The sequence below is a fragment of the Setaria viridis genome, chromosome 5 (genome assembly GCF_005286985.2).
Source record: "Setaria viridis chromosome 5, Setaria_viridis_v4.0, whole genome shotgun sequence".
Classification (NCBI taxonomy): Eukaryota; Viridiplantae; Streptophyta; class Magnoliopsida; order Poales; family Poaceae; genus Setaria; species Setaria viridis.
Window position 1 is genome coordinate 36,134,234 of NC_048267.2, and position 26,406 is coordinate 36,160,639.

At 48.3% G+C, this 26,406-nt stretch overlaps 3 protein-coding genes across 3 annotated transcripts; all 3 read right to left on the bottom strand.

The window, feature by feature from the left end:
* Positions 1-4,956: 4,956 nt before the first annotated feature.
* Positions 4,957-6,469, bottom strand: LOC117859165 (VQ motif-containing protein 4). Its single transcript, XM_034742367.2, has one exon. It carries the CDS (start codon positions 6,130-6,132, stop codon positions 5,407-5,409), a length of 726 nt encoding a protein of 241 aa, XP_034598258.1. The 5' UTR covers positions 6,133-6,469; the 3' UTR covers positions 4,957-5,406.
* A 6,717-nt stretch (positions 6,470-13,186) lies between these two features.
* LOC117857928 (dynamin-related protein 5A) lies at positions 13,187-17,567 on the bottom strand. Its single transcript, XM_034740851.2, has 8 exons — positions 17,107-17,567; positions 16,794-16,985; positions 16,491-16,697; positions 15,944-16,372; positions 15,616-15,843; positions 15,339-15,534; positions 14,190-14,847; positions 13,187-13,641 (listed from the first exon to the last, which is right to left on the bottom strand). Exons 1-8 carry the CDS (start codon positions 17,485-17,487, stop codon positions 13,455-13,457), a joined length of 2,478 nt encoding a protein of 825 aa, XP_034596742.1. The 5' UTR covers positions 17,488-17,567; the 3' UTR covers positions 13,187-13,454.
* Positions 17,568-17,916: 349 nt separating this feature from the next.
* On the bottom strand, positions 17,917-26,309 carry LOC117857927 (uncharacterized). The gene is made up of 13 exons (XM_034740850.2): positions 26,144-26,309; positions 23,677-24,978; positions 22,640-22,805; positions 22,425-22,548; positions 22,217-22,329; positions 21,973-22,132; positions 21,520-21,878; positions 20,956-21,225; positions 20,734-20,823; positions 20,377-20,628; positions 19,983-20,270; positions 19,761-19,850; positions 17,917-19,694 (listed from the first exon to the last, which is right to left on the bottom strand). The coding sequence occupies exons 2-13, from the start codon at positions 24,786-24,788 to the stop codon at positions 18,168-18,170; spliced, it is 4,551 nt and encodes a 1,516-aa protein (XP_034596741.1). The 5' UTR covers positions 24,789-24,978; positions 26,144-26,309; the 3' UTR covers positions 17,917-18,167.
* Positions 26,310-26,406: the final 97 nt, after the last annotated feature.

Sequence of the window (26,406 nt, forward strand, 5' to 3'; positions counted from 1 at the left end):
CAAGCCCATTAGCCCAATGATTACCTTTTGCTTGTCCAGCATAGCCAATAGGAGCATCCCATTGCCTCCTTAATCCCCAACGAAGACTTGACCAGTTCGGAGGATTCGAGACGATCTTTGCGTACCGATGGCCCCACCAGAAGGAGTTTGTGCCGTCCTTTGAACTGGACGGTAGTAGCGAATAAAATGTGCTGGATGTTGTGACCTTTTCCATGCTCAACTACTCTCTTGGTGGTTACCGGAATGTTTATAGCTGTTGACTGACTTCATCTATGTGGTGATGCACCACATGTTTTGCAGTTTTTTCTTATACGCTCATGATGTACTTGATCTCTTTGTGTTTTTTGCCTGAACATCGTGAATTTGTAGACCAAAATAAGAGTCAATGCAGCAGCTGTGGATGATATCAGACTATCAGAGGTGCGGCTAATAAGCGCGCGAGCTCTTTCGTCACACGTTTCAGCCTCCCATTTGCCATGTTAGATAAGATAACCTGTCATTACCGCCATGCAGATGCTTGCGAAAATGGGCACGCTTGGAATCAAATGGCGTGCCTACAAAACCGGCAAGCAGTTCGTCGCTAAGGCTATGAATAATCTATGAATTAATCTTAGCTATATATCTGCAGTGATCCAGCAACACGTCACACATGGGAATATCTAGCTCGAGAAGTAAAAAAATGTTGCGTAGAAATGGACCTTTTCACGGCGCAAAATTCCAAACATAAAGACGGGATCGCGGGTTCGCAACTACTAGCATGGATGGAATTCTGAAGCAGATAGTCTTGTCAGATAGTACTGGTAGCGAAGCAGCGTGCCATGATTGAGCTGGCTTTACTTGTTCTTTGTTCCGATCAGGCTACAAACAAGCGTGTTATCTGAAAGCCCCAAGTTTATCGTTGTGATCCCGTCAGGAACACATGGCGTGCAAGCCCCTCCCTAATCCATTCCCACAATCCCACCCCAATCATGTTCCACGCACGGGTCTCTGTACGAGCATTCGGAGCAACACACCAAAAACGCATGCACACCCCACTTCCACAACCGACGCCGGCACGCCGCCGAGGTGCCGACGGCGACGCGACACGATCCAGCGGCCGTTTCCGGTTCCTCAGCCGGCCGCGCGCCGGCGGGGAGCGCGTGCATGGCGGACAGCACGAAAGCGCTACGCGCCCGGGCTAACTGGCCCCGCGTGCGCGCGCGACCCGACCACGCATGGCAGCGGCGGCCGGCGTGCCGACTCGCGCTGGCCTTGGCACCATCCGCGCGCGCGCGCGGCGCGCCAGCCGAGAACGGCCGGCAGCGAACGGCACGGCGGCTTGTTTCCGGCGCCGCTGGCTGGCCTTGGCTCTCCCGGCCGCGTCCGTTGCTGTCCGATCGCGATGGAAGAGCAGCTAGCTCCACCACGTACCTGCCCCCGCCTCCCCGCCTCCCCGCCTCCCCGGGTGGTTGCGCTACGCACTAGTTCTAGTACTACGCAGAACGCAGGGGGCAGCGGAGGCAGCCTTCGCTGACATTTCGATTGACGCCGCCTGAGCGCGCACGGCACGAGGAGAATGTGAGGAGCAAATTTGTTCTCTTCTGCTGCCTCATTTCCTCTCGATCGGAATTGACAAGTTTGTCTTGTGGCGTTGATGTGAAGCACACCACTACACGTTATCCACATTGTTGTTTTACTCGGGGCAGTTAGGAGTGAGTAACGGGCCCGTTTATGTTTGTTGTATAGTAGAGTACTCCCATGCCATTTTCTACTGCATAGACGTGTCCTTGGCCATAATCTCTCCTTTAGGGCGCCTTATTAGCTTGCAGAAATCAATGGTGTACTGACCTTTCAGGGTTCACCGAAGCTGGGGGGATGCGTTTTCCTGTTCACAGAATTTTTACCGGGGAAATGCTTTTGGCACATTAATTATGTCGGTAACCGGTACGCCCGGCCTTCTCATGTGATCCACGTCCCTCTCCGTGAGAAAGCACGCAAAGTTGCCAGTCATCCTCTTATTTAAAAAAGCTGCAAACATATCACTTCCAGGCTAGCTAATTAAAAGGTGTTTGAACAAGAGGTTCTCCAATTAAAAAGAGTACGGTCTGAAATTGCACGCTCTAATTAAACAGCCATTAAATTAACGACGACCACCAACAGCGACTTGTTGGTGTGAACTGGCTAATCGTGCTGGAAAAGTGGAAATGTCACTGCTGATCGCCCTAGTACACAACAAACCGGTCGACGGCATGGCTCCGTTGAGTTAATGCCACCACACATGGCGCCCATCCGGTGAAGATCCTCAGTTCCTTCAATCGCCGCGAGGCAGCGTCATCACATGACAGGAACTAGTGACCGGGGATTAGTTTATGAACAGTACCACCGGCGGTAACATGGAGCCGAAACCGAAAGGGGTCGCTGGACGCCGAGCGATCACTGGTTTAGTTTAACACAATGCTACCGCCGGTCGGTACTGGCGAAACGCCAGGACAGGACACAGCCGCTTGACGACGCACCTAATTATTGCAGCACCGTCAAGCAAGTCAACAAATTCAAAGCGCGAAATGAAGTAGGAGTACATGCACCGCAACAAAGACGGGGTGGTTTACGGGGGAGCTTTTTTACGGGTGTTGATTGGGTTTCTTTGACTAACGCAGCCACGCCATCACGGAAGATGAGTCTCGTTTCTCATTTCTCGAGTGCGTGTGTCCCTGTCCTTTTCGGAAATTGCGGTGCCTTGGTAAAGTTGTTGTTGTGGCCATAGGTGAGAGTGAGAATCTCTGTTTTCTCTGGGAGCGAGCGACATGTGTCGCGTTCGTAGTGACTCCACGACTGGTGATGGCAAGATTTGAGGCTTTCGCAAAATAGTGTTTGGTTCGTACTAAGGTAACGTAAACGTAAAGGGGATTAGATTACAGTATAATTAGCAGCGGAATGAATGATTACCCTCTTTGTTTAATTACACTCTGTTAACGTAATCGGATTACAGTGCGGGTGTTGTATCTGATTATGGTGGAGGAGAAGGGGTAACAAGCTTGTATAGATATTATTTAGGTAAAGGATTCGATTACAGTATCAATTGATTACAAATCACCACAACCAAACATATGTAATGGGATTCGTTACCTTCAATAATCAGATTACGTTACATTTGAGCCAACCAAACACCACCTTATTTCTTCGCTCCTTCAAGCGCTAGAATTCTACGTCAACTTATCAATAATCAAAATCGGAGAATGGACTAAATTGTCGTAAATTAGATCTGCTTGCTTTGCCACCAACTTTTTCAGTAAAACACATTCTGTACAATCACAGGACTTATATTGCCATGTGGGCGCGAACCTGGCTCCTTATTCAAATTTTGCAACTAGGATAGCCTGGCTAAATTCTAACCGGTGGTCAAATTTGATCAAGAATTATCAAAAGTACTGGTAAACTTTGGCTGTAATCTTTATTCAAACCACAACATGAGTCACATGACCGGAAAAGGGTAGTATATGCTTATGGAGGTAAAGCAGTCAAGCCGCAACTAGATTAGTGCACTGGCCCATTCCGTTCCCTTCTCCTTTTATCCCCATCTTACTTTTTCTTTCTTTTCCAAAGGCAGGAGTTTTGAGTAGATCACAGTATTCCACTAGCTAGTCCAATCATGGGATGTGGGATAAGACAGGTGCCACAGGCAACATGGTCCAACAAAAGCTGTAGCTCCATCTCCCCAAGTCCCCAAGGTTACCCAGGTGGTCAGGTCAGATTGTATAGTAGACGCACCCCGCCCGGCAACCGGACAGCATATAACAACTGAGCTATCCGACGGCGAACTCGTGCAGCAGGCTAGTAGTCGAGTACTGGTACCGAAACCGACGGCACCATACGCTCGGTCTGCAGAACTCGAAGACGAGCGGGCGCACAAGCAGAGCACTCGATCGCGAACCGAAACTAAAAAACAAGCCGCGACTAGTCATCTTTTCGGCCCGATCGCGAGCCACGAGCTGACGCGGACAGGGTTGAACCGGTCTCCCCGCCACCACCGCGGGCGGCGAATCTGGCCGCGCGGTCCCGTGCCCACGCCCCCACGGCAGCCTGCCCCCGCCACACGATGGCACGACGACGACGAGTCGCGGCCGGATCACGGGCCGCCGCCGCCCCCCACCGGCCGGGGGTGGACGTACAGGACAGGACGCATCGCGCGGATGCTACGGAAAACCCAAGGAATCGCGCGGGTCCTCGGCACGCTAGCTGCTGCTAGTGCTGGTGCCGGGCTCCCTTCCGTTCCACTCCACGGCGTGGCTTGCCGCGGCCAACTGGTCTCTACTGCGCTCCACTTCCACTCCAACTCTCCAAGTGGGCGGCGGCACCTCCATACCCGAAGAAGCCTTCACGGCGACTCCACTCCGTCCCGCTAGATCACGAGACGCAGCGGCGAGACAAGTTGCAGGGACCCGCCCCATTGTTGTCTCTGGTCTCAACTCTCAAATCGGTCATCTGAGCTGGACTGCTAACTGTTCGATTCGACGCACAGAGTGGCACGCACTGTGGCACTGTGCAGGAGAGCCCATGGCGGTGGTGCCCGCCGGTCCCGGCGCAGGCGCACAGCTGTTGCCCACAGCCCCAAATGACTGACTGGTCCCGTCTGCCGGAGAACATCTCGGAAATATAGGACTGACAGACAGGTACAGAGAGACAGGTGCAGAGTTTGTCAGGAGAGCCTCGAGCTTTTTGCAGGAGAGGAAGGCAGGAAGCAGTCACTCACCGAGTCACCGCTGTTGTCTTCGTCTGCCAGTACGCGATGTCGAGACGTGCGCGCCCGAGCTTGTGCTGCAAGTGTTGCTTGCTGGTACACCGAATTTTGAACAGAATTATTATGGCTCTCCTCCCCAGATTTTGCATGCACGCGGAAAATTACAAGGAACCGTATTTATGAGCGCTGACGCACGAACAGCGGGCCGGGATCAGGAGGAATCAAAACCGAACAGGAAATGAAGGGAAAAGGCGAACAGAATTGACATCAGAGTGCGGACAGCGAACCGGTCAGAATCAGGAGACGAAACTGACGAGGCACACCTAACTTAACCTCGAGATTAATAGTAATCTTCATCATTAATTAATTTACTAATTCATCCATCCATCACTTCGTTTCGGAGGCGCCGCGTGCGATCAAGGAGTCCAGCCTGGCTCGATCGGATCGCACGATCGCTCGCGAGTCGCCGCTCCAAAAGGAAGAAAAACTCCCTTCTTCCTTTCAAGAAGGGAGCAAAAATTACAGCAGCAGCAGGAGAAGACAGGCAGCAGGCGTCGATCAAGAAGGCAAGAACAACGGCGAAGCAAGCACCTTACAAGACCAGAGGTGAGGGTTGTAGTAGTCCAGGTAGTAGCCATGATGATGGAGGCGCGCGCGCCCGCGATCAGAGGTGGGATCTCGGGGCCGGATCACTCGGACGGCGCCGCCGCGGGGGCGGCCATCCGGGGCGAGGTGACGGGGAAGAGCGGGAGCAGGCGCGGCGGCTCGGCGCCCCTCGGGGACGGGTGGAGGAAGAACCCCCTCTCGGCGATGGCCGCGCGCTCGGCCTCCTCGGAGGACGACGTCGAAGCCGGCGAGCGGTTGAAGGGGTCGCCGGTCAGCGGCGTCACCGGGCTGCTGAGCCTCAGGGACGGGAAGTCCAGCACGCTCGGCGAGAGGATCTCCGGCGTGGCCCTCCGCGGCGATGGCGGCGGGCCCATCGCCAGCGGCGCGATCATCTTGAGGTTCTTCATGCTGCTCCGCCGCTCGTACAGCTTGAAAGACGGCTTCTTGGGCCGGCACGGCCCGCCAGCCGCCTGGCCTCCACCGCTGGTCCCGGCGCTGCCGCTGCTGCCCGCGGCCGCTGCCGCCGTCGTCGCGTCGTTCTTGGCTGGCTGTTCGGCGCCGGTGAGCATCTGGACGACCTGCTTGAAGGACGTGGTGTCGGCCTGGACGAAGGTGGTGGGGAACGGCGTGGTGTCGATGGTGCGCGGGATGGGCCGGGGGGACGGTGGGAGGTTGTGGGGTTGCGCGCGGTGGTGGTGGGGGTGAGACGGTGAGGTGGAGGACGACGACGACGAAGAGGTGGAAGAGGAAGGGGAGTTGGGGTCCTGCCGATGAGGCACGGGGAGGAGCTGCTTGGTCGAGACCTCCATTGAGTGAGTGTGGGTTTCCTTCCTGGGTTTTGGCGTTGGTGAGGAAGAGGAAGAGGAAGAGGAGGAGAAGGGGGACGGGGAGGAGGCGACGAGGGGAGGAGGAGGATTTGAGTGGAGGAAGAGGGTGGGGAGGTTAAGAAGAGAGGAAGAGCGGGGGATGGGAGTTAGAGGTGCATTGCTGGTGGTGTGAGTGAGACTTTGGATGCATGGTCTCTCTCTCCTCTACTTTCTCTCTCCAAAATCTGTTTCTTTTCGCTCGGGTTTCTTTTCTTGTTGGTTTTCGTCTAGTTTTTCTTGTCCTTTTCCTCTTCTTTTTTGCTCGGTTGTGTTGGGTAGTGTGGTGGTGGGGAAGCAGAAGGGATAACCTTGTGGACTGAACCTCATAGTTCCTGCTATTTACACTCGTCCCCATTTGGGTCTTGGTTTCACACTTCATCACTCATCTGTTATTAACTAACATAAATGTCTTTGCGGGACAGCTGAAATTGCCGGCTTTGAAATTTTGCTCTTTTGTGGTAAAAAGCGTAGCCTGTGTTTAATTTGATCCACCCATTGAATGGTTCTTATTATTATATTAAAGTAGTTGTTTTTGTGTTTTGTTTAACGAAAGTTAGTCACTGATATTTTGGAGGAGGTGCAGCCAACATAGATGAACAAAATTCAGAACAACTTGAGACAATTTATGGATTTAGATGGCTAATTGCGATTTTAAATCAATGATATCCCTAGACATACAAATATCATGTACTGTACAGAGAAAATGGTGATGTAGCCACTCACCTATTGGCAAAAAGGAATATAAGGAAACGATACAAAATGAAAAACATCAAACTTATTCTCGGTGCAATATACAGTACATGGTATTTCATAATTATAAGTCAATTCTAGCTGTTCATCTAATCTAATGTGAGAGGTGTTGGGGCAAGTAAGTTCATCTACAATGAGAGTGCAAACGTGGATAGTAGAGGCTACAACGTTGTGAAATGGAGGAGACTTCGCTGGCTTGTTACCAGATTTTGAGAATTTTCGTACATGATGAACGGGGGCAAGAGGCACAATTGCACTCAGAGCAACGGTCGTTGCAAGAGTTGCTCATGGTGGTGCTTATATTCACAATCATAGGCGGTGAAAAATTATTGGTCAAAGTGGAGGACGGCGAAGGTTGAGGTGCTATATAGAAATTTGGGCAGGAGGATGGACAATCACGAAGGGAGATGATGAGGAAGAAAGGAGATGAAAGTTATTGGAAGGCTTTGAGCGGATGAAATAAGATGTTCATCTAGGAAGGTGGAGAGTGGTCCGATGACAAAGGTTTAGAAGGGTGGTTGGAAAGCTGTAGTAGTGATAGTAAATTTGCATGATTTAGCGTAACGAAGGGAAAGCGAGAAACATGTGAATTTACCGTGACGATGCCGTGGAAAAGGGAAAGCGAAGTCCGAAGACTACTGACGAGGGCAACTTCGCCGTTGAAACTTGAAACGGAGAAAGAGCCGGACGCTTGCTCGGGAAGATGCCGTAGATTTTTTTTTTCTAGTGGAACGCGAGGAGCGCTTTAGCATTTGGGTGGTTGCTCATGGCTCATTTTTGGTCGCGTCTCACGCGTTAGGAACGGTCCAAAGATTCTCGTGTCCATGGAAAAGGCTGGACGCATTGACTTTTAAGCTCCCTATTGACTGACTCTGGGCCTGTTTGAGTTAAAGTTGCTTATTTGAAGTTGCTTATTTTTAAACTAGCTATTTGGATACCCTGCTTATGAGCATTGAATGAGGTAGACATTGTCATATTTGCTCCTATCTGTTTGGAGAGAGAGAGGAGTAGAGTGCATTGAATGAGGGTAGAAGGTGTAAAGTGCACCTTTTAATCCCCATAAGCAACTCTTGTGTTGCTAAAAATAAGCAGCCTCGTAAGTAACCTAATAAGCAAGTGTGATTGGTTTCATAAGGAAATTGCTTATTTTAAGTTGCTTATCCATCACTCAAACCAAACGGTCCCTCTACCTGCCGCTGCTGCACTCCTGCACCTGGGCCACCACCAATGATTCCTCCTGTCCTGACCCTCCCTAAGGCCTGACTGCCTCGTCCTGGACTCCGGACCTTTCTTGGGCTCTGCATTTGAAGAATTTTTTGGTCCTGCCGTGCGCGTGGCTCAGTGCTTCAGTTCAAAGTTCATACTGTACCGCCCCGACCCGAGGATTAATAAAGTTTAAAGTTTAGCATGTTATATCGATTAAATATAGATTAATTATAAAATTAATTGCATAAACGAAGGCTAATTCGCGAGACGAATCTGTTCAGTTTAATTAGTCATGTTGACTAATTAGGTTTAATAGATTCATCTCGCAAATTAGCCACGGCTTATGCAATTAGTTTTATAATTAGTTCACGTTTAGTCTTTTTAATTGGTATCCAAACATTCGATATGACTCGAACTAAAAATTAGTCTATGAATCCAAACATCCTATAGAGCGCAAAAACGAGAAGACGAGTAATTTTTTAGTGGAGACGGCGTCACATACCAGAAATGAGTAGAAATGCACCCTACTTTACGTCCATAGAGTGCATGTTTCGTCCATAGTACTTGTCGATTTTTCAATCTTCATCTGTACTCATCAGTTGCTCTCAGGCTCTCAGCTGTGTTCTATTTTTTTTTTGACGTAACCACGGACAAATTCCGGGATGATTGTGGAAATCGAATCGTGTTCACGGTCCAAATTTGGGCGCACGATGAGAAAAAGGACGGGACAGAAAGCGGGCATCCAATTCCCGTTTAACGGCTACACGGGCGGCATCGGGCTCTCTATTGGTTTGACTATTCCCCCCTCCGGCGACCAGCGCCGCTCGGTGAAGCAGCCAAGCCGCTAGGGCACACGACAATTGCATTGCATGCCACCTGTGAGGGGGGAATCTTGGAAATGATGCTGCTGGCCACATTTCGTCGCTGCTGCAAATTAAAATGCGTGGAAAAGTCCGGTGAGCTTGTTTGTACGTGGAATGAATCGTGGATTATATTGATCCGGGATGGATGGCGAGCTACCGAGTATGACACGACGGACGATCTACTGTGCTCACAGTAACAGGAGATTGACCACCTAGCGTCTGTAGAGAAAAAGGATTAGTAGTGTTGATCAAGTTTGGAGCCATCAAATCGCATAATTGGAAGTTGGAAGTTCACATCGTAGCGCCAATTAATGGAAACGACTTCTCTCGTCAAACTTGCTATCATGATGAATCATTGTTTGCTTATCGAAGGAGGTTAAGCTTGCATTTGGAACACACAAATTCTGCACGGAAACAGTATGATGTCTAATTTTAGGAGTCGGATGCAGTGACGGCTATCCAACTAGCCCCGGAACGGGAGGACAGATTCATCTGGCGCTGGACTGCAAATGGTACATACACTGCTCGATCTGCCTACAAGATGCTACATCACGGATCCATACCTTTACGGGGTGCAAACCGGATTTGGAGTACACGGGCTCCCCTAAAGGCGGCCATCAGGCGGATCAGGCGGCGGCCATCAGGACGGCCATCAGGCGGCGCTTATGGACGGCGGATCGACGACGACGGCATAATCTGGAAACTCATGCTGACTGCCTCCTTTGCGATCAGGAACCAGAGACCTGCGATCGTATCCTCGTCTCTTGCTCCTTCACGCGGCAGATCTGGTACTCAATTCTGGTTGCAATAAACCTCCCTGCACAGGCGCCCGTTGGAGATCTTTCACTTCTCTCCTGGACTCAGCTGAGGAATATAACCCCACAAGGCAAGAAAGCAGGCATGGACTCCCTTCTGGCGCTAACTTCTTGGGAAGTATGGAAGGAGAGGAACAAGCGGGTCTTCAGAGATGGAGCATCAACAATGCAGGATCTCCTGTCCAAGATCAGGGCGGAGGCTGACCTATGGATCCTAGCAGGTAACGCGGCACTGGAGAGCCTGCGCACGCCTTAGCTCATAGGGTAGTTCCCTTCACTAGGTTGCCTGTTTTTTGTAATCACAACATCCGTGTAAACCGTGCCGAGAAAAACTAAGCAACCCATCAAACGGGCGTCGTGTAATTGTCTTCTACCTATTAGTCCAATAATAAGCAGCTCTTCTGCGTATTTGAGGAAAAAAATATTTAGGAGTCGGATGAGGCCCCTGCGTTCCAAGCGATCTCCCTAATCTTCTTATCCTTTTCCGCCAGGCTCGCAACCTCGGCGACCGGACGCGCGCGCGCGTGCACCCACAGTCCCACACCCACACCGCCACACGGCCGGCCAGCGTGGCCAGTGGCGGCAGCACAGGAAGGTTGCCCGGGCGCCGGCCCCGCGCGCACGAGAGGCCGTGCGCCCGTGCGCGGCGCCGCGTGCCGGGCTGCCCGCGCGCGCGCGGCCGAGGTGATCGGCCGAGCGAATCCTCCCGCCCCACCCGTGCCGGGGCCAGCTCGGCACGAGCGCTGTCTGGTCGCTTTGGCCGGGCTAATCATTAATTGTCCCCGCCAACGCCAACGGGACGTGCCAGCGAACGCCCTCGGTCAAGCGCCCCATCACACCGCCTCCTGCTGCTGCCGCCGCTCGTGGTGGTCTTGGTCTTCTTGGAGTGCACTTCAGCTCTGATCCGGCCCCAGCGTCGTCCCAATCATGCGGTGGTGGTGGTTCGGTCGCCTGGCGACGCCAACGGCGGCTCCAGCTTCTTGTGGCTGGTATATATTGCCGTATCGGACGTCGTCGTTTTCTGATCTGGGGATGCATGCCCACCAGCACGGAGCGTGGATCGCTGCGACTGGGAGTGTGCTCCATCCCATCCCGGGAAAATACCGTCGTGACCGGTGCCGCGTCTGCCAGTTGTAGGTTGATTCCGAGTCGTCTTCTGTCAGTGTGGTTGCACGCAAATGGCAAGCATATTTCCTTCTATAAGCACCTCCTTGTTGGGGTATGCATTTTTGTCAGACCCCGTAGATCACACCATGACAGCAGGAGTAGTATTCCGCATTGATGCCTGGCGACGAGCGAGTCTCCGGTCGATCTCCGGTAGGAAGGGAATTGAAGGTGTTAGCTCCGGCGTTTCCACGTCTGGGGCCACTAAACCTTCTTTCTTTGACCGGCAAATTAGGTGTGCAGCCAGCCGGCCACATCCCGGCCGAATCCACATCTAACAGTGGCCATGACAAGGCCATCGCTCCAGCTAGCCGGCCACACCTGCTGTCACCTTCAGCTAGCCCACACTACCACACTTTCCATTTTGGAGAGAGCGATCTAGCTACCAAGTGCCGAGTGCCGTTATGACTCCGATCAATCGCGCAGCCGCCAAGATCTCTAGATGCGTAACCCCGATACAGTCTGTAGCGGAGTGGAGTAACATGGGCCAGTGCTCTTCGATCCGTGCGCCCAACCTGGTAAGCCTCCTGCAGCTGATCTGCTGGCTTCCCCTGGCACTTCCGGTTCGGTTCGGTTCCATGCCTCGCCACTGCACGTCTGCACTTCCCATGGTCTCATGGATCACAATCCACAGCGCCACAGCGCAAGTGGAGGACCAGATCGATCACGAGAAGATGCCCCATCTGGATCTGGTGCTTTGCCTGTGCGAAATGGTGGGGGCGATCCGGCACCGGTTCCTCCGTCATATGCTCTCTTTCACTAAATCCCTGTGCTCCACGGTTTGAGAGCCAGGGCTCACTCATCAGCAGCACCAAGCAGATCGTGCGAGCTGAGATCCACTGCATAGCGTTCGGCGAAGCACATAGCATGGATGGCAGCTTGGGAGGCATCTGCTAGCTGCAGGCCCCAGTGGCGGACAAGGCGCAGGGGCCCCGAGCTGAGCCAAACCGAGTCCCACGCCTCGCCGAACATGGCGGAATAGGACACGCCACCATCCATGGACCCTCAACAATTAGACGGAGAGCAATGCATGCCGCTATAAAAAGAACCAGGGGATATGGATGCCCTGCAAGACATTCCTTTCTGAAAGGTACATGGCCTTGTGGGGGTGGCGTTTTCTGCTGCATCCGGGTACAGAGATTTGCACAGCTTGATGATTTCGATGAGAAGACAAGGCACAGGGCCAAAAAGCATCAAGGAACAACTAGGTAGCCCAACGGAGCAGTTGGGTGCTTGAGATTCACGGAGTCAGTCGACGCGAAATGACACATGAGCATGATGTGCAAATCTGACTGTGTTCAGCATTGTCTCATCTAGAGGCTTTGCCAAACGCTTCCACGGCAGCAAAGTGAATCAGGTAGGCAGGCCCTTTCTACTCGGACTGGTTTGATTTCCATGCTTCTTTTTAGCACCCGTCACGTCAAATGTTTAGATACTAATTAGAAGTATTAAACGTAGACTAATTACAAAACCCATTACATAAGCGGAGGCTAAATGGCGAATCTATTAAGCCTAATTAGTCTATGATTTGACAATGTGTTGCTACGTAAATATTTGCTAATGATGGATTAATTAGGCTTAATTAGGCTTAATAGATTTGTCTCCCCGTTTAGCCTCCACTTATGCAATGGGTTTTGTAAATAGTCTACGTTTAATACTTCTAATTAGTATCTAAACATTCGACGTGACACGTGCTAAAAATAAGCAAAAATAACCAAACGCCCTCGAAATCAGCAGACTAGCTTGCCAGCGAGTCCAAAACGTACTACTGGAAAGCAACAAGACAGTATTCACTCCTTGCACGACGAAATATATCGCTATAACGAGTGAAGTGTCATAAAACGCAGTGGCTCGATATGCAAGAAAAAACAGTTGTGAATACAGGGAGTAAAGTGGGAAGCGTGACAGGGAAATGGGAACGTAAGCTGAAGAAGTTGCCTGGTACCGGCTGTTTTCCATGCAGATGACAGGACAAGCAGCTGAAAAATATGGTCAGAGAGGTCTATTTTTCTCATATTTATTAGGTGTGCACCTTAACACGCTTCGCCTTGTCTGTTCAGAGACCAAACCTGTTGAATCGGTTTAATGGTGCACTCTCGCACAAGTAACCTCCAAGTAATAAAGAAACAATCCAAGCAGACAAACATATGCTGGATATTTGTATAAAGTTATGCAGGGCCTGCGCACAAACTTATGAGATGAGAACTCTAAGTCAACAGTTTTATTCGACTCGTCAAGCACCAATAATATCAATGTTGAAGCTGAACAGACATACAGTGGTACAGACCTTGTCAACAAGGAATTTGACGCGAAGAAAATAGCTTGTGCCACGAAAGATACATAAGAATGGGAATAATGAAGAATATGCAGCTGCAATAAAACAACCCCGGGCTCACTGTACCATGTGCAGGGGGATTCGTTAAGCTCATGAATACGGGCCTGAGGAGACGCTCCAGAAAGATCATCGTTACAGGGCCCGAGAGATGTTCTTGAACTCGTTCAGACAGCAGAGCAAAATCTTTTGACGTTTGAGAAGAGACTGGCGCTCATTCTGGATAGTGTCAACAGCCCCAGGTGCGACAAACATGTCCATGAACTTGTCATCATTCACAGCAAAGAGCTCGAAGCCAAGTGCCAGAAACAACCTTTCACGGCTGCATTTCACCAGTGGAAGAAACAGGTCAGCAAATAATACAGCTTCAAATGCACTGGACAGGCATGTATAACATTAAAAAGGCTACAACCTGCTAACATCCTGATATTTGACACACAACTAAAGACCTACTAAATGTGCTAGGCGCTATGCCAAAAATTGATTCAGACAGTTCACGTCTAATATTAGCAATAAGTTGAATGAACCAGACAGTTAATCTTGGTAATCAAAGAATTTAGTGCCAAAAGAAAATTGAAATGTGCAACTTTCATGGATGACAGTAGACTGAAAATTTCTGTGATAGTGCTTGATGCCCATGCAATCAGTTAGTTCCATAGTGGTTACTGGTTACTCTTCTCAAATATGATCATGTGCTCAGCTGTTGACAAAATCAGTTGTGAGTTCAGTGACATGTGATCTGGAAATGAGTACTGGTGGATTGGCCAACTAGATCAAAACATCAAGTTCAATCTGGATGTTATAGTAAACTCTCAAACTGAACAAGCATAAAGAGGAAAATGTCTGACATAATTATCAGTTTGAACATACCATGGTGTTAAGAATCCAGAGTTCAATGCAGAGGGAACATTTCTTTCAATCAGGACTTCCCGCATTTTGGCAAAATATCGAGCAGATATTGCACAGATGGTGGAGTATGATGACCCTGACTTTGAGCCTATGTCATCAGCACCAATGATACTGTTGTTATGGTGATTCCTATTGGTATATGCTGCCATCCTTGCATGTCTCTTCCTTGGCCCACCGTCATTCGGGATCCCAGTATCTTTCTTCTTACCGCCGTGTATATCCGATGGAAGATCAGGAGAAGGTGTCTCAGGTACTGTTAACTGGCTTTCTCTGAGAATGTCCTTTGACTCATTTCCTTTAGTAGGTGGTGTCATATGCTGCTGATCTTTTGGAGGCATGTTCTCCTGAGCTTCGTCTAATGCCGATCCACTGTCTGATAGATCAAAGGATGTAACTCCAGGAAAGTGGTTAAATCTATTCATGGAGTTGGCTACAGATCCAATGCCACTAAGAGAGTCGCTCTCATAGCAAATATGGGAGTAGGGGCTTGTAACTGAATCAAGGTGATGTCGCACTATCTGCTTGCACTGCTTGGACAATTCTTTGACAAATTTATAATATGAGCACCGGAGAGCAGCAAGAAAGCCAACATAGCCATCCATATCTTCGACACTTTGATCTGTTATGCCAAAAAAAAAGATAAGAATAAAAAAACATTTTGCAAATGGCGAAAGCAGTAATACCATTGAGTGCTGACAACATAAAAACTGACAGGACTAGATGCCATGGTAACTTAAAGCTTTAAAACAGTAATATATCCATAAAGTGATCCATGGTAAAAAGAAGCTGGGAAGCAACTAACTCACCAGTAAATGACCATGCTGATATGGGAAAATTGTTCAATATTTATAGCAAAAATGTGCATTTTCTGAAGTTGGGGAATGCAGATGGCTAACTTTATATGTTCAGTACAAAATGCAATCCATACCTTTTTTTTACGAACATGTTCAAGAAAAAAAAGATAAATAGTTATGATTGGTCATAACACACAGTAGAAAGAACTTACAGCTAAGGACAGTAACAATCAACTTCATTATGAACTAAACGGTACCCATCCATGTTAATATAGTGACACGATTAACTCCAGAATTTAAAAAAAAAAACTCTTACATTGTGAATCCTTATTGCGGTTGCGCTCCATAGCGAGGTCAAACAGACTTTGTAGGACAAACGCAAGCCGGTCACATGCAGTATCAATAAGAGGAGCAAGCCATGATCGTGCAGCTGCACGGGCTATCTCAGCTGCTGCCTCAGTCAACCCACTGCTTCCACCCCTTCCAGCATGAGCAAGTAGTATGTTCGCAACCTAGTGACATCAGCATTATAGTTTCAGCTATTTTCACCCAAAAGTTCTGTGTATACATAGTAGTCACAGACTAAAGAGTACCTTCTCCCTTGATACTTGTGGGCACTCCATTGAGTATGTTGCACAACGAAATTCATGCATTACTCTCTCAAAAGCTGCACCGCCATACAGCTTAAGAGTGGAGTTGGCAGGTTTTACAGGCACATTAATGCCAGGCCAGCTGACAATACCACTATGCATTTGTTCCTCATCCGTAGTTTTCCCCCATATCTCTGGAGCTGGATCGGCTGCTCCATCAAGTAATGCACGCTTTGATAGAAAAGAAGAAGAAGAAATGTTAGTTAGTTCAAGCTCATCAAGTGTCAGCGGCACTAGAAGAGAGTATTAAGTTGCATTATGTTTGTAATACCAAATGTGTACAAATAGAAGCGGCATGAAGCATCGCCGATCTCCGGAGCTGAGAGACATCAGATGTTGCTTGTAGTTTGGAATCTATTCTCGTCAGTTCCATTGAGACTTCACTGCACCTCTGCTCTAACAATGCCAGGGTGGCTGGAGCAGCTTCTTTGTACCTCTTCTGAAGTTCAGATTCGAGATACTTCCTAAGGCAGCTGAACCCAATGTGTGATCCGTATTTCTCTTCATTAAAGCCACCTTTCACATTATCTCGCAAGTGACGTAGCACATCAATATCAACCTGACAGATCTGCCTCCGGAATTCTTCATTGGAAATTGTTCCACGGTCCTTTGGAAGAGCCACGAAGAATGGGTGGATGTTATCCCCAAGGTAGCCGCTTGCACTCAAGAAGGTATCGACCTCCCAACGCTCCGTGAATTCCTTCAAATGATCAAGAATAGTGACATTTTCATAAGGCACACACCACCACTCATAACTTTTTCATACTGAAAAAAAGTCAGCCTTGTGTACTGAATTGCTGATTGTTCTACGGGCATACCTTGAGTCGATTGTCGAACTTGGAGATGACTACCATGGTGCGCCTGAAAGTGGGATCAATCTCTTTAAGCGTGTCGAGCCAGATTGACGAGCACCATTCGACGCTGCTCTGCTGGAGGAACAGAACGAGGCGGTGGGGTGGGGTCGCTAGTGATTTCACCATCGACAGGATCTCATCTGGTGTGCTCTCTGGCTCACCTCTCTTAGCCTGCAAGCAAGCAAACGATAGCATCAGACAGCTGACCCACGCCATCACTGCAGTTTGAGAACTGAGAAGTCTCAACTCTCAAGTTCACCTCTGTACCTTAAGCACGAAACCTGGGGTGTCGATGATGGTGAGGTTGGGGCAGTGGGCGTACTCAGCCCTCATGACGATGGGCTTGGATGAGACGGCGGCCTGGATCTTCCGGAGGTGCGACTCAGTGCGCTGCTTGATAAGGTCGGCGATGGCCGTGGCCACCACCATCGGGCTCCCGTACTCCTCTGAGTCCTCCTCCTGCCACGCACCGCAAAGCAACCCACATAAAACAGGCGCTCAACGAGTTCACACTAGTTACATACTCGATCTGAGGAGAGGTAACGGGAAAACCCTAAGAGTGGAAGTGGAGCAGACGCACCTGGAATCGGCATCTGGGCTCGAGGGCGGTGGGGTCATGGACCATCTGGAGGACAAGGGGGCGGCGGGTGCCCATCTCGACCTCGCGGACGTTGAAGCGGAAGCCGAGGAGCGCCTCCAGGAGGGAGCTCTTCCCGTCCGACTGGCCGCCAATCGCCACGATCTCCGGGATGGGGAGCTTCTCGCCGAACGCCACCGCCGCCGCCTGGAGCCGGTTGTACGCCTCGAACCGCGCCTTCGAGTCCGCCGCCGCCGCCGCGGCAGCCGCCGACGCCGCATCCGCTACCGCCCGGCGGGTGGATGGGGATGGGGGCGGCGCCGCCGCTGATTTCGGGTTCGGCGTCCGGCTCACCGCCGGGGACGAGAGGGCGCTCGCCGCCATGGGGTGTGAACGGCAAGCAGCACTTGGGGAAGAGGGGTTTGAATTTGAAATGCGGGGAGGGATCGGATGGGATGGGAGCCGTTCGGGGTGGCCGTTATATTCATTCAAGGACAGAACCAGATGGGCTGGGCTGTTCAGGAACGGGAGTCTTTTCAGACCAGCCAGCCCATTGATAAGAACACTCGCGGTTCTGAGCCGTTAGATGACCACGAGAAGTATGTAGATCACCACCCACGCAAAGAAACGAGATCCAAGTTCCACCGTCCCAGTTGCAGGCACCTCCAGCCGGCAGCCGTCCAGGTTCATGACTTCATAAATCATAATCCTCACAAAGATGCAAATGCAATGGTGAATTTCTGAAACAGAAAGCATTATTTGACCCTTCCAGCAATGTCAAATTGCTGGTCAACCCAGATAACATGACAGCCGTGGTACAACAGAGGAAACTGCATAGATTTACAGCACGTTTAAATACTTCAGGTTCACATAAGAAATTCTTGACATGCCAAAGCAAGTCTCTAAAGAGGAACGCACGCAACTGCTACAACAACATCAACAAGGGTTTTGCTTCTCAACAGCCAAGGTCGTCACTCATTTAGCCAGCAAGACAGGATCTGCAGTCTTAAGTGATTCGGGGTCAAAATTTGTTGCACTGCATCAGATTGTTCACACCATGAGGATCACCTGAACTTCTGTCTCCTCCTCAGCTCCCGCTGTATAGCCTTCTTCCGAGCCTCATCTGAAAATTCGACCTTCTGTGCAGACCTACCTTGTGGGCTCCCGACATTCCCTGAAGCGCCACTGTCCTGGTTTTCTCCAGGCCCGTATCCTGGTGGAAAGACTTCTCTTGAGATGGTGCCAGGAGTCACAACTGCTCTCTGCTCCAAGTCTATATTCCTTGAACCACCAGTTCCCTGGTTTTCTATAATGCTATATCCTGGCGGACCACCTTCGCTGGAGACGGTCGTATGATTAGCAAACATTCTCTGCTTGCAGCTTGTAGTCCACAGGGTAATATTGCCCTGATTTTCTCCAGGCCCATATCCTGGAGGACCAATTTCTCTTGAGATGGCCGTAGGACTTGTAAACACTCCCTGCTCATAACACGTACTCCAAGAAGCACCATTGCTCTGATTTTCTCCCCCATATCCTGGCAGTCCGACTTCTCTGGGAATGGTCGTAGGACTCGTATACATTCTCTGCTCACACCTTATATTCCGTGCAGTGCCATAGTCCTGGTTTTCTCCAGGCCCAAATCCTGGAGGAACAACTTCTATGGCTGTGGGAAATACTCCCTTCTTGTAGCTCATATTCCATGAAGTGCCATTGTCCTGGTCTTCTCCAGGTTCATTCCCTGGCAGGCCGACCTCTCTGGAGATGGTCGTAGGACTTGTAAACATCCTCAACTCGCAGCTCGTATTCGGTGAAGTGCCATTACCGTGCTTTTCTCCAGGCCCATATCCTGGCGGACCAGCTTCTCTTGAGATGGTTGCAGGATTAATAAACATTCCCTGCTCACAGCTTGTATTCCACGAAGTGCCACTGCCCTGGTTTTCTCGAGATCCATATCCTGGTGGACCGGCTTCTCTTGATATGGTCGGAGAACTCATAAACACTCCTTGCTCGCAGCTCATATTCCACGAAATGCCACTGCCTTGGTTTTCTTCAGGCCCATATCCTGGAGGACCGATTTCTCTTGTGATAGTTGTAGGACTCGTAAACACTCCTTGCTCGCAGCTCATATTCCTTGGAGCATTATTGCCCTGGTTTTCTCCACGCACATATCCTGGTGGACCAACTTCTCTTAAGATGGCAGGAGGAGTCATTATCACATTCTGCTCACAGCTAGTATTCCTTGAACTGACCTGAAGAAAGTTTTCTCCAGGCCCATATCCCGGCGGGCCAACTTCCGTTGAGATGGCAGTGGGAGTCATAGTAGCTCTCTCTTCACACCTGGTATATTGACTGGGTGGGATATCTTCTTCAATATCTTCATTGAGATTAATTTGGATCATCAATTTTTCAGAAATCGTGTCATTTATATCTGCAGCCGGTTTTTCCATCAACCCGATATTGGGTTCTCTTACTTCAACACCATCAAAGGATAAGCTATTATCATTCTCTGTAGTATTTTTCCCCGGATGTTTTTTATTCTTGGCAGCAGCACCTCTTGAATAATAACGAGTAGCAGAAAACCATTTACTGACCTGTTAACAGAAACTATAATAAGACAACAGAAACAATACAATAAGCATGCATCACAAAGATCTCACCTGATTAAATGTCAGTCCTAGCTCTTGTGCCAGACTCTCTTTTGTTGCACGACTAGGATATGGATCTTTTTCAAAATGTGCCTTCAGCTTCTGCAGAAATAAGCAGTGTCAATGATGTATCTGTATTAGATTACAATTAATTGGACCAATTTGTTAGTGCAAAGTAGTTTCGAGAAAAAAATGGATAACTAACTAAACCAAAAGGAGAGCTGTATTTTATACCTGACTAACTATAGGACCAAAATGATGTTTGGAGGCTTTGCTACTGCTGCTATTGGAGCAAAGAACTTCAGTTCGATGCTCACTTGCAGAACCTGTAAGCTGCTCACTCTGAGGAGTATGTTCATTATTCTGCTCTCTAGCTGGTGTTCTTCTAGAACACCGTTTTGGAGGGAGAAGTGACTCAACAGGTGATGCTGTTTCATTGTCTTGTAATCTTGACTTCCGTGGTGTGCTAAATGCAGACCACTCTTCATCACTCGAGTCTGATGATTCTTGCCCATACGACTCCTTAAGTATAGCACATAAAAATGATGAGATATGAATAAGCCAAGGCATGCAAGCAACAGTTCCTTTTCTAGTTTCAGAAATGAATACAGGCACTATTGAAACCTACCATCTCAATTTCTGTTCCAGAAAGTGGCATATCTTCTTTGTTACATTGGTTAAGATTATTCTGCATCGTCGGTTTTTCAGGAACAATGACACTTCTATCCGCAGTCAACTTTTCCATCACCCCAGCATGGGTTTGCATGCTATCCGCATTTGTGCTGTCATTATTCTCACTAGTATGGTTGTCCTGATGCTTTTCGTTCTTGGCAGAAGCAACCCTTGAATAATGACGAGTACTAGAGAACCATCTGCAGACCTGTTAATAGAAACACTATTAAGGCAGGAGAAACATAACTACAACTCCAACAAGAAAACAGCAGGAAGTTCTTGCAGGAGGAAGAACAAATGCAGAAGTCAGTACCTGATTGAATGTCAATCCTAGTTCTTGTGCCAGATTTTCTTTTGTCACGCGACCAGGATATGGATCTTTCTCAAAATGTACCTTCAATTTCTGTAACAGAAATCTAGTGTCAATGCCATAATTGATCTTAAGTTACAATCAATTTGTTCAACTAGTCAACACAAAGTAGCGTGGGGAAAAATCTAGATAGCTAAACCAAAGGAGATATTTAAATATCTATACCTGGGTTACTATAGGACCAAACTTCCGTCCAGTGCTACTGCTGCCATTGGAGCGAAGAACTTCAGTTTGCTGCTCACTTTCAGAACCACGAAGCCGCTCCCTCTGTGGTGTATGTTCATTATTCTGTTGCCCTGCTGGTGCTCTTCTAGAGCACCGTTTTGCAGGCTGAAGTTGCTCACCAAGTGAATCTGTTTCGCTGCCTTCTAATAGTTCTTTTCCAGACCACTCTTCATCATCACTTGATTTAGATGATTCTTTTCCATATGCCTCCTTTATATTGCCGCATGAAATAATTGAAGAAAGAAGTAAGGCCAGGCCATGCATGCAATAATTTTCTTTAGTGTGTAATGTGGTTTCAGTAGAAGTTGTGCACTGATTGATTCACTAAAAGATGAAATTGAGATGGTCATTGACCAAGAAAATTATTCTTCTATTGAATGTTATTATTACTATATTACTATTTCTAAGGGTTTTAGGGTTAGGAGCAAACACAAGAGGTAGGAAACACTGGATACAGAAAACATGTACTAATGGTAGGCGAAAGATGCGAGAGAGATGGCATACATTGTATAGTTTTTTGTAATCCAACCGTTCAACCTGCCGCCTACTTGAAATTGGTAGCACCGTGCCTTGCTCTAGCTCCATGTCTATAAATGCATGATTGGATATTTCTTCATTTGACTGGTTACCAACAGCCCTGATTTTCATTCTACCAGTACTGTTTAACACATCTAATAATGGAGATGCTGAGACTTCATCCTGGCCGCAAGATTTAGCAATCTCAGCACAAAAATCATCAGAGTCGGATGTGAAATCTGATTCTTCTGAGTTCAATTCATATTTTTGGTCTTCACTAGAATCTGGACCTGCTGGATCAAAGTCATCGTCCTCTGAGTCCTCCGAAGGCAAACCAAGGTCATCCCCTGTACTTGCATTATTGGAAGTAGCAAACATTTTGTTTTTAAAAGGTTCAGAATGCTCAAACAAGGTGATGAATATGAGACATCAGAATCTGACCTTTGCGATCATCCTCTGCAGAAAACCTGTCTTCATTCATCATGTCCTCTTCAGCCAATGCAGGGTTGTAATCACTGTCCTCTATATGATCGGGTGGCAGATCGGAAGCAACAACTTGTTTAGAACCATTTGCAAGTGAAGCTGCCTCAGGGAAAACTTTCTGCAGTGATTAAAAGTAGTGTCTTGTTGGAATGTAATCTAGCCTCATTTATCTCTGCTGTACAGGTAGTTTGTAGGTTTTTACCTCCCACGAGTCATGAATAGAGAGTTTGCTTCCTTGGAGTTCATTAAGTGCATCTATAGAGTCTGCTTTGCACACGCATGCAGGGCACAGCCATCCTTCATCACCCGGAGGTACTACAAACAAAAACGATTACAAATGAGAAACAAATGCAATGATGATTTGGCAATATAAGGATACCAAAGGAGGATGGATTAGTAATGGATATTACTATCTTCAGTTAGCAAGGGAGGCTTCAAACAGTTCTGGTGGAACCCTCTGTCACAGGCTCCATCACAAAGAATGATGTCATTTTGTAAAGTCACATCCTTTGAACCACATATGGCACAAAAAATCTGAAAGTTGAAACAAATTATCTCTGCCTAGTTTGAAAACCAGGGTAAATAAGAAAGCAAGAGATATCAAGAATAAAATGCAACTGCCTACATCTTCACTGGAAATTTCTCCTGCAGAATCAAACAAAGATTCTTCAAGCTTCCCTTCGGATAAAACAAGGTCCATATTCCGAAAAGCTTCCCGGATTCTTAGCTTGCATTGTAGGATTTCTGCTTTGGCTCGTTCAAGCTCCTTCTCTGGTCTTATTTTTTCCAAACTGTGTAGTCATGTATCACCAACACAACGCATGAAGAAAATGCACAATTAGAAATTATTGATTAAATTAAAGAAATGCATGGTGGAATGTGAACGATGAGGAACAACGCAAGACATTGCGTAAATCATTTTAGACAAATGTGGAACATGGAATGCAGCCAGTATGTAACCAAAATTCAAGATATGTTCTATTTGCCACACAATCATACTAAAAATTTTCAGTACATATTGCATAACAGTTACAAATGAAAAGGAAAACCAACTTGACACTTAGTATATGAAGATATTGCCTGCAGGCCCTCTCACCCCAGCCAGAAGATATCTCTTTCGATGGTTGTTGGGCTAACACGAATAATAGAGTGGATGGTCAGACAAGAAAGGGGCTTAATTATATCATCACCTTGGGAGCTTGGTCAGTGTGTGTGGAACCATCGTAACAGATGTGTGTTTGATGGGATTCAGCCTAGCATAAACGGAGTCCTGGTATCAGTTAGGGAGGAGCTTCACCTTTGGAGCATGGCCGGAGCTCAAGGAATCTCTCATCTCCTCGCTCTAGTGCCACCCACCCATTGAGTAAGTTTTGTTAGTGGTCAAGGTCTTTCTATTGTAATAAGGCGAGAGAGTGCTCTTTGTATGATGTGAAGGGTGTGTGTGTGGTGCTGTACGGGACTCAAAACCCCTCCCTTTTCTTCTTAACATAATGATACGCAGCTCTCCTGCGTGTTCGAGAAAAAAAAAGTATATGAAGATATTGTGCACAATGCATATACCTACTACCAACTAATTCATCCTTTTTAGAGTGAAACAAGTAGAAAAATGCATGAGATGGACTGGAGCAAGTGATATGAAACATAATAATTTGAATGACAAACCTTTGACCTTTCCAACCTTCACTGGCATAAGCCTGAATAAAGCTTTGTTGATAGTTCATTCGATTCAATATATATCTAACTCTTTGACAAATTTTTACATAGTCCTTCTTGGGACTGCGATCCTTCGAGGGTCGGCAACTTTTTCTTTTTCTCACTGCTGTTTGAGCAGAGGTACTATCATTTACAGGCTCACTACATGCCTCATTCTTCTTTCCTGAGGCAGAGCGAAGCACCCTGACACCAATCTTCGGGCTATCTGTCTTTAAAGGTGTCCTACCTTTTCTTTTCCCTGAAGCAGGTTGAGCAGCAGTATTATCATTTGAAATCTCATTGAATGCCTCGTTCTTCCTTTCTGAGGTAGAGCGAAGCACCCTAGCACTGCTAAAAGGGCTTGCCATCTTCAACGGACTGCCACTTTTTCTTCTTTTTGCAGTTGGTTGACCAACAATGCTATCATTTAGAGGTTCAGTACATGCCTCGTTCTTATTCTTTAAGGCAGAGCGAAGCACTCTGACAGTGTCATTGGGACTTCCCACCTTAGAAGGACTGGCAATTTTCTTCCTATCTGCAGCTGGTTCAACAGAAGGCTCCGTACATGTCTCATCCTTATATTTTGAGGCAGATCGAAGAACCCTGGCACTGCTACCGGGACTTCCCAGCTTTGAGGGACTGACATTTTTTCTTTTATTTGCAGCTGGATCACCAGCGGTCCTGTTAGTTGTACGCTCGCTACATGCCTCATCCTTATTTTTTAACGCAGAGCGAAGCACCCTGACGGTGTTGCTGGGACTTCCCACCTGCAAGGGACTGGCATTTTTTCTTTTCTTTGCAGCTGGCTTAGCAGTGGTCTTGTCATTTAAAGGCTCGCTACATGCATCATTCTTATTTTTTGACGCAGAGCGAAGCATCCTGACACTGTTGTTGGGGCTAACCGACGGGCTGCCATTTTTTCTTTTTTTCACAGCTGATTGGGCTGCAGCACTATCATTTTGAGGATCACTACATGCCTTATTATCCTTGGTCAAAGCAGAGCGAAGAACTCTGCCGCTACTATGCGAGGATCTCAAGGGATAGCTTTTACTTGCTGACACTTCTGAGCCTTTCCTTACCATTTTTCCTGTCCTTACAGGTCACTCGCATGCAGAGGCTCAATTGTTCCTAATGTTGCCATTGCCCTGAACAAGACCGTAAGTAAATGAACACAAATGAACATCATCCACGGCAACTGCTAGGACATTGGAATCTCCAGGAAGCCTTAGTAAACAAGCTAAGTCTATCCAGCCAAAATAAATGTGCCAGGACCTGCAGGAATAAAAAAACCCATGAATATGTGTATTGACAATGCCAAAAATTATTAAAAAGTAACTGTCAATGTGTTAATGCATATGTTCTCGGTAATTTCTTAGAAAAGACCTATCCTCCCCCCCCCCCCCCCCCCCCCCCCAATGGCTTACATAAGAGTTCAACTTAAACTTATTTGAGTCGAGGAAAAAACAATGTAGGAATGCAAGGGATCGTGGGATTCAACAAATGGTCAATGCAACCCATAAATATACAAGTCGGTTTCAAACTAAATATATGAAGCACAGCAGCTGTATACACTCATCTCAATATCATATCAGTGTGATATGTTGCATTCTTTATGTCGCCAATACAAGATGCTAATATAAGGAAAACTCAGTTGAAAGACAAGCCAGCTCCATTTCTTGATCAGAATAGTTATTGTACTTGTACATTAGAGGTTTGGTATAAATAGTCCATCAGCATGCAACATGTCACCGTTTTACTTGGATGATCTTTATACATTAAAGTTGATGCATGGCACACCATACATTGCCAGGATGATTTTTATGCTGCGCTATTATAAGAAGTAAGACAACACCCCCCCACCCCCCTCCCTATTCCAAGTTTTGCACAGCTGACCAAAACGAACCAGCTTAGCTACTCCCCCACCTAGAGATCTGGAGCACCCTGAAGTCACCGCCTTCTACTCTGCAATTTGGGCTTGCAGGTGGGGGCTCGGGAGTGTGATGGGGAAGCAGGGGCGGACGCAGTATTCTTGCGAAGAACAATCGAATTTAGTAGGTGAAATCATGGTCAGATCCGAATACAAATACCATACGTTAGGGGTTTGGGTGTTCGATTTCGCGCAGAAGGACGGGAAGGGAGGGGAATGGGCGGGCATACCCCTGTCGGATGCTCGTCGCCGGCGAAGCGCCCGTCGCACGACGAAGAACTGGCGGGCAGCGCAACTCGCCCTGCTGTCGCCGCTAGGAAAGGAAGGCCGAGAGCCCGAGACCGAGAGAGAGAGAAGGCGCAGGTCCTAGGCAAGCTCGAGCTGACGGTGACTCAGGCCGCGCGGGGCGCTGGACAAGGGTGGAGGCGGAGGTCACGACGGTGTGGAGCGCACGCGCGCGGGATATTGGAGCGGTGAAGGAGGAGGCGCTGGGGCGGGGCGGGCACTCACCTCGCCGCGGATGGTACCGCGAGTCTCCTTCCCTGCGATGTCGCAGCTTCCGATGGACAGCTCGTGCTGTCAGGCGTCGAGAAAATGCGATGGTCTGACGGTCAGCTCGATGCCCTCGCTTGCTACTGTTCTTGCTTATCGCCTCATCGGGGGTAAAGCGGTTGTTGGGCACTTGGGCTGGGATCGGCGGGTACTCGTCAAGCCCGTCGTTAGATAGGCAAAGGCCCCCAACCGCTCCCGCGGTCCCGCCACGGACAACCAGT

Coding starts and splice junctions, on each gene's coding strand:
- LOC117859165 (XM_034742367.2), bottom strand. CDS start 6,132: ATGGAGGTCTCGACCAAGCAGCTCCTCCCCGTGCCTCATCGGCAGGAC.
- LOC117857928 (XM_034740851.2), bottom strand. CDS start 17,487: ATGGCGGCGAGCGCCCTCTCGTCCCCGGCGGTGAGCCGGACGCCGAAC. Junction 16,986..17,106: donor AGCCCAGATGCCGATTCCAG/GTGCGTCTGCTC, acceptor GGTGCGTGGCAG/GAGGAGGACTCAGAGGAGTA. Junction 15,535..15,615: donor CACAAGTATCAAGGGAGAAG/GTACTCTTTAGT, acceptor TGATGTCACTAG/GTTGCGAACATACTACTTGC.
- LOC117857927 (XM_034740850.2), bottom strand. CDS start 24,788: ATGGTAAGGAAAGGCTCAGAAGTGTCAGCAAGTAAAAGCTATCCCTTG. Junction 22,806..23,676: donor GAAGGTTGGAAAGGTCAAAG/GTTTGTCATTCA, acceptor ATGACTACACAG/TTTGGAAAAAATAAGACCAG. Junction 19,695..19,760: donor TAGGACTGACATTTAATCAG/GTGAGATCTTTG, acceptor TTCTGTTAACAG/GTCAGTAAATGGTTTTCTGC.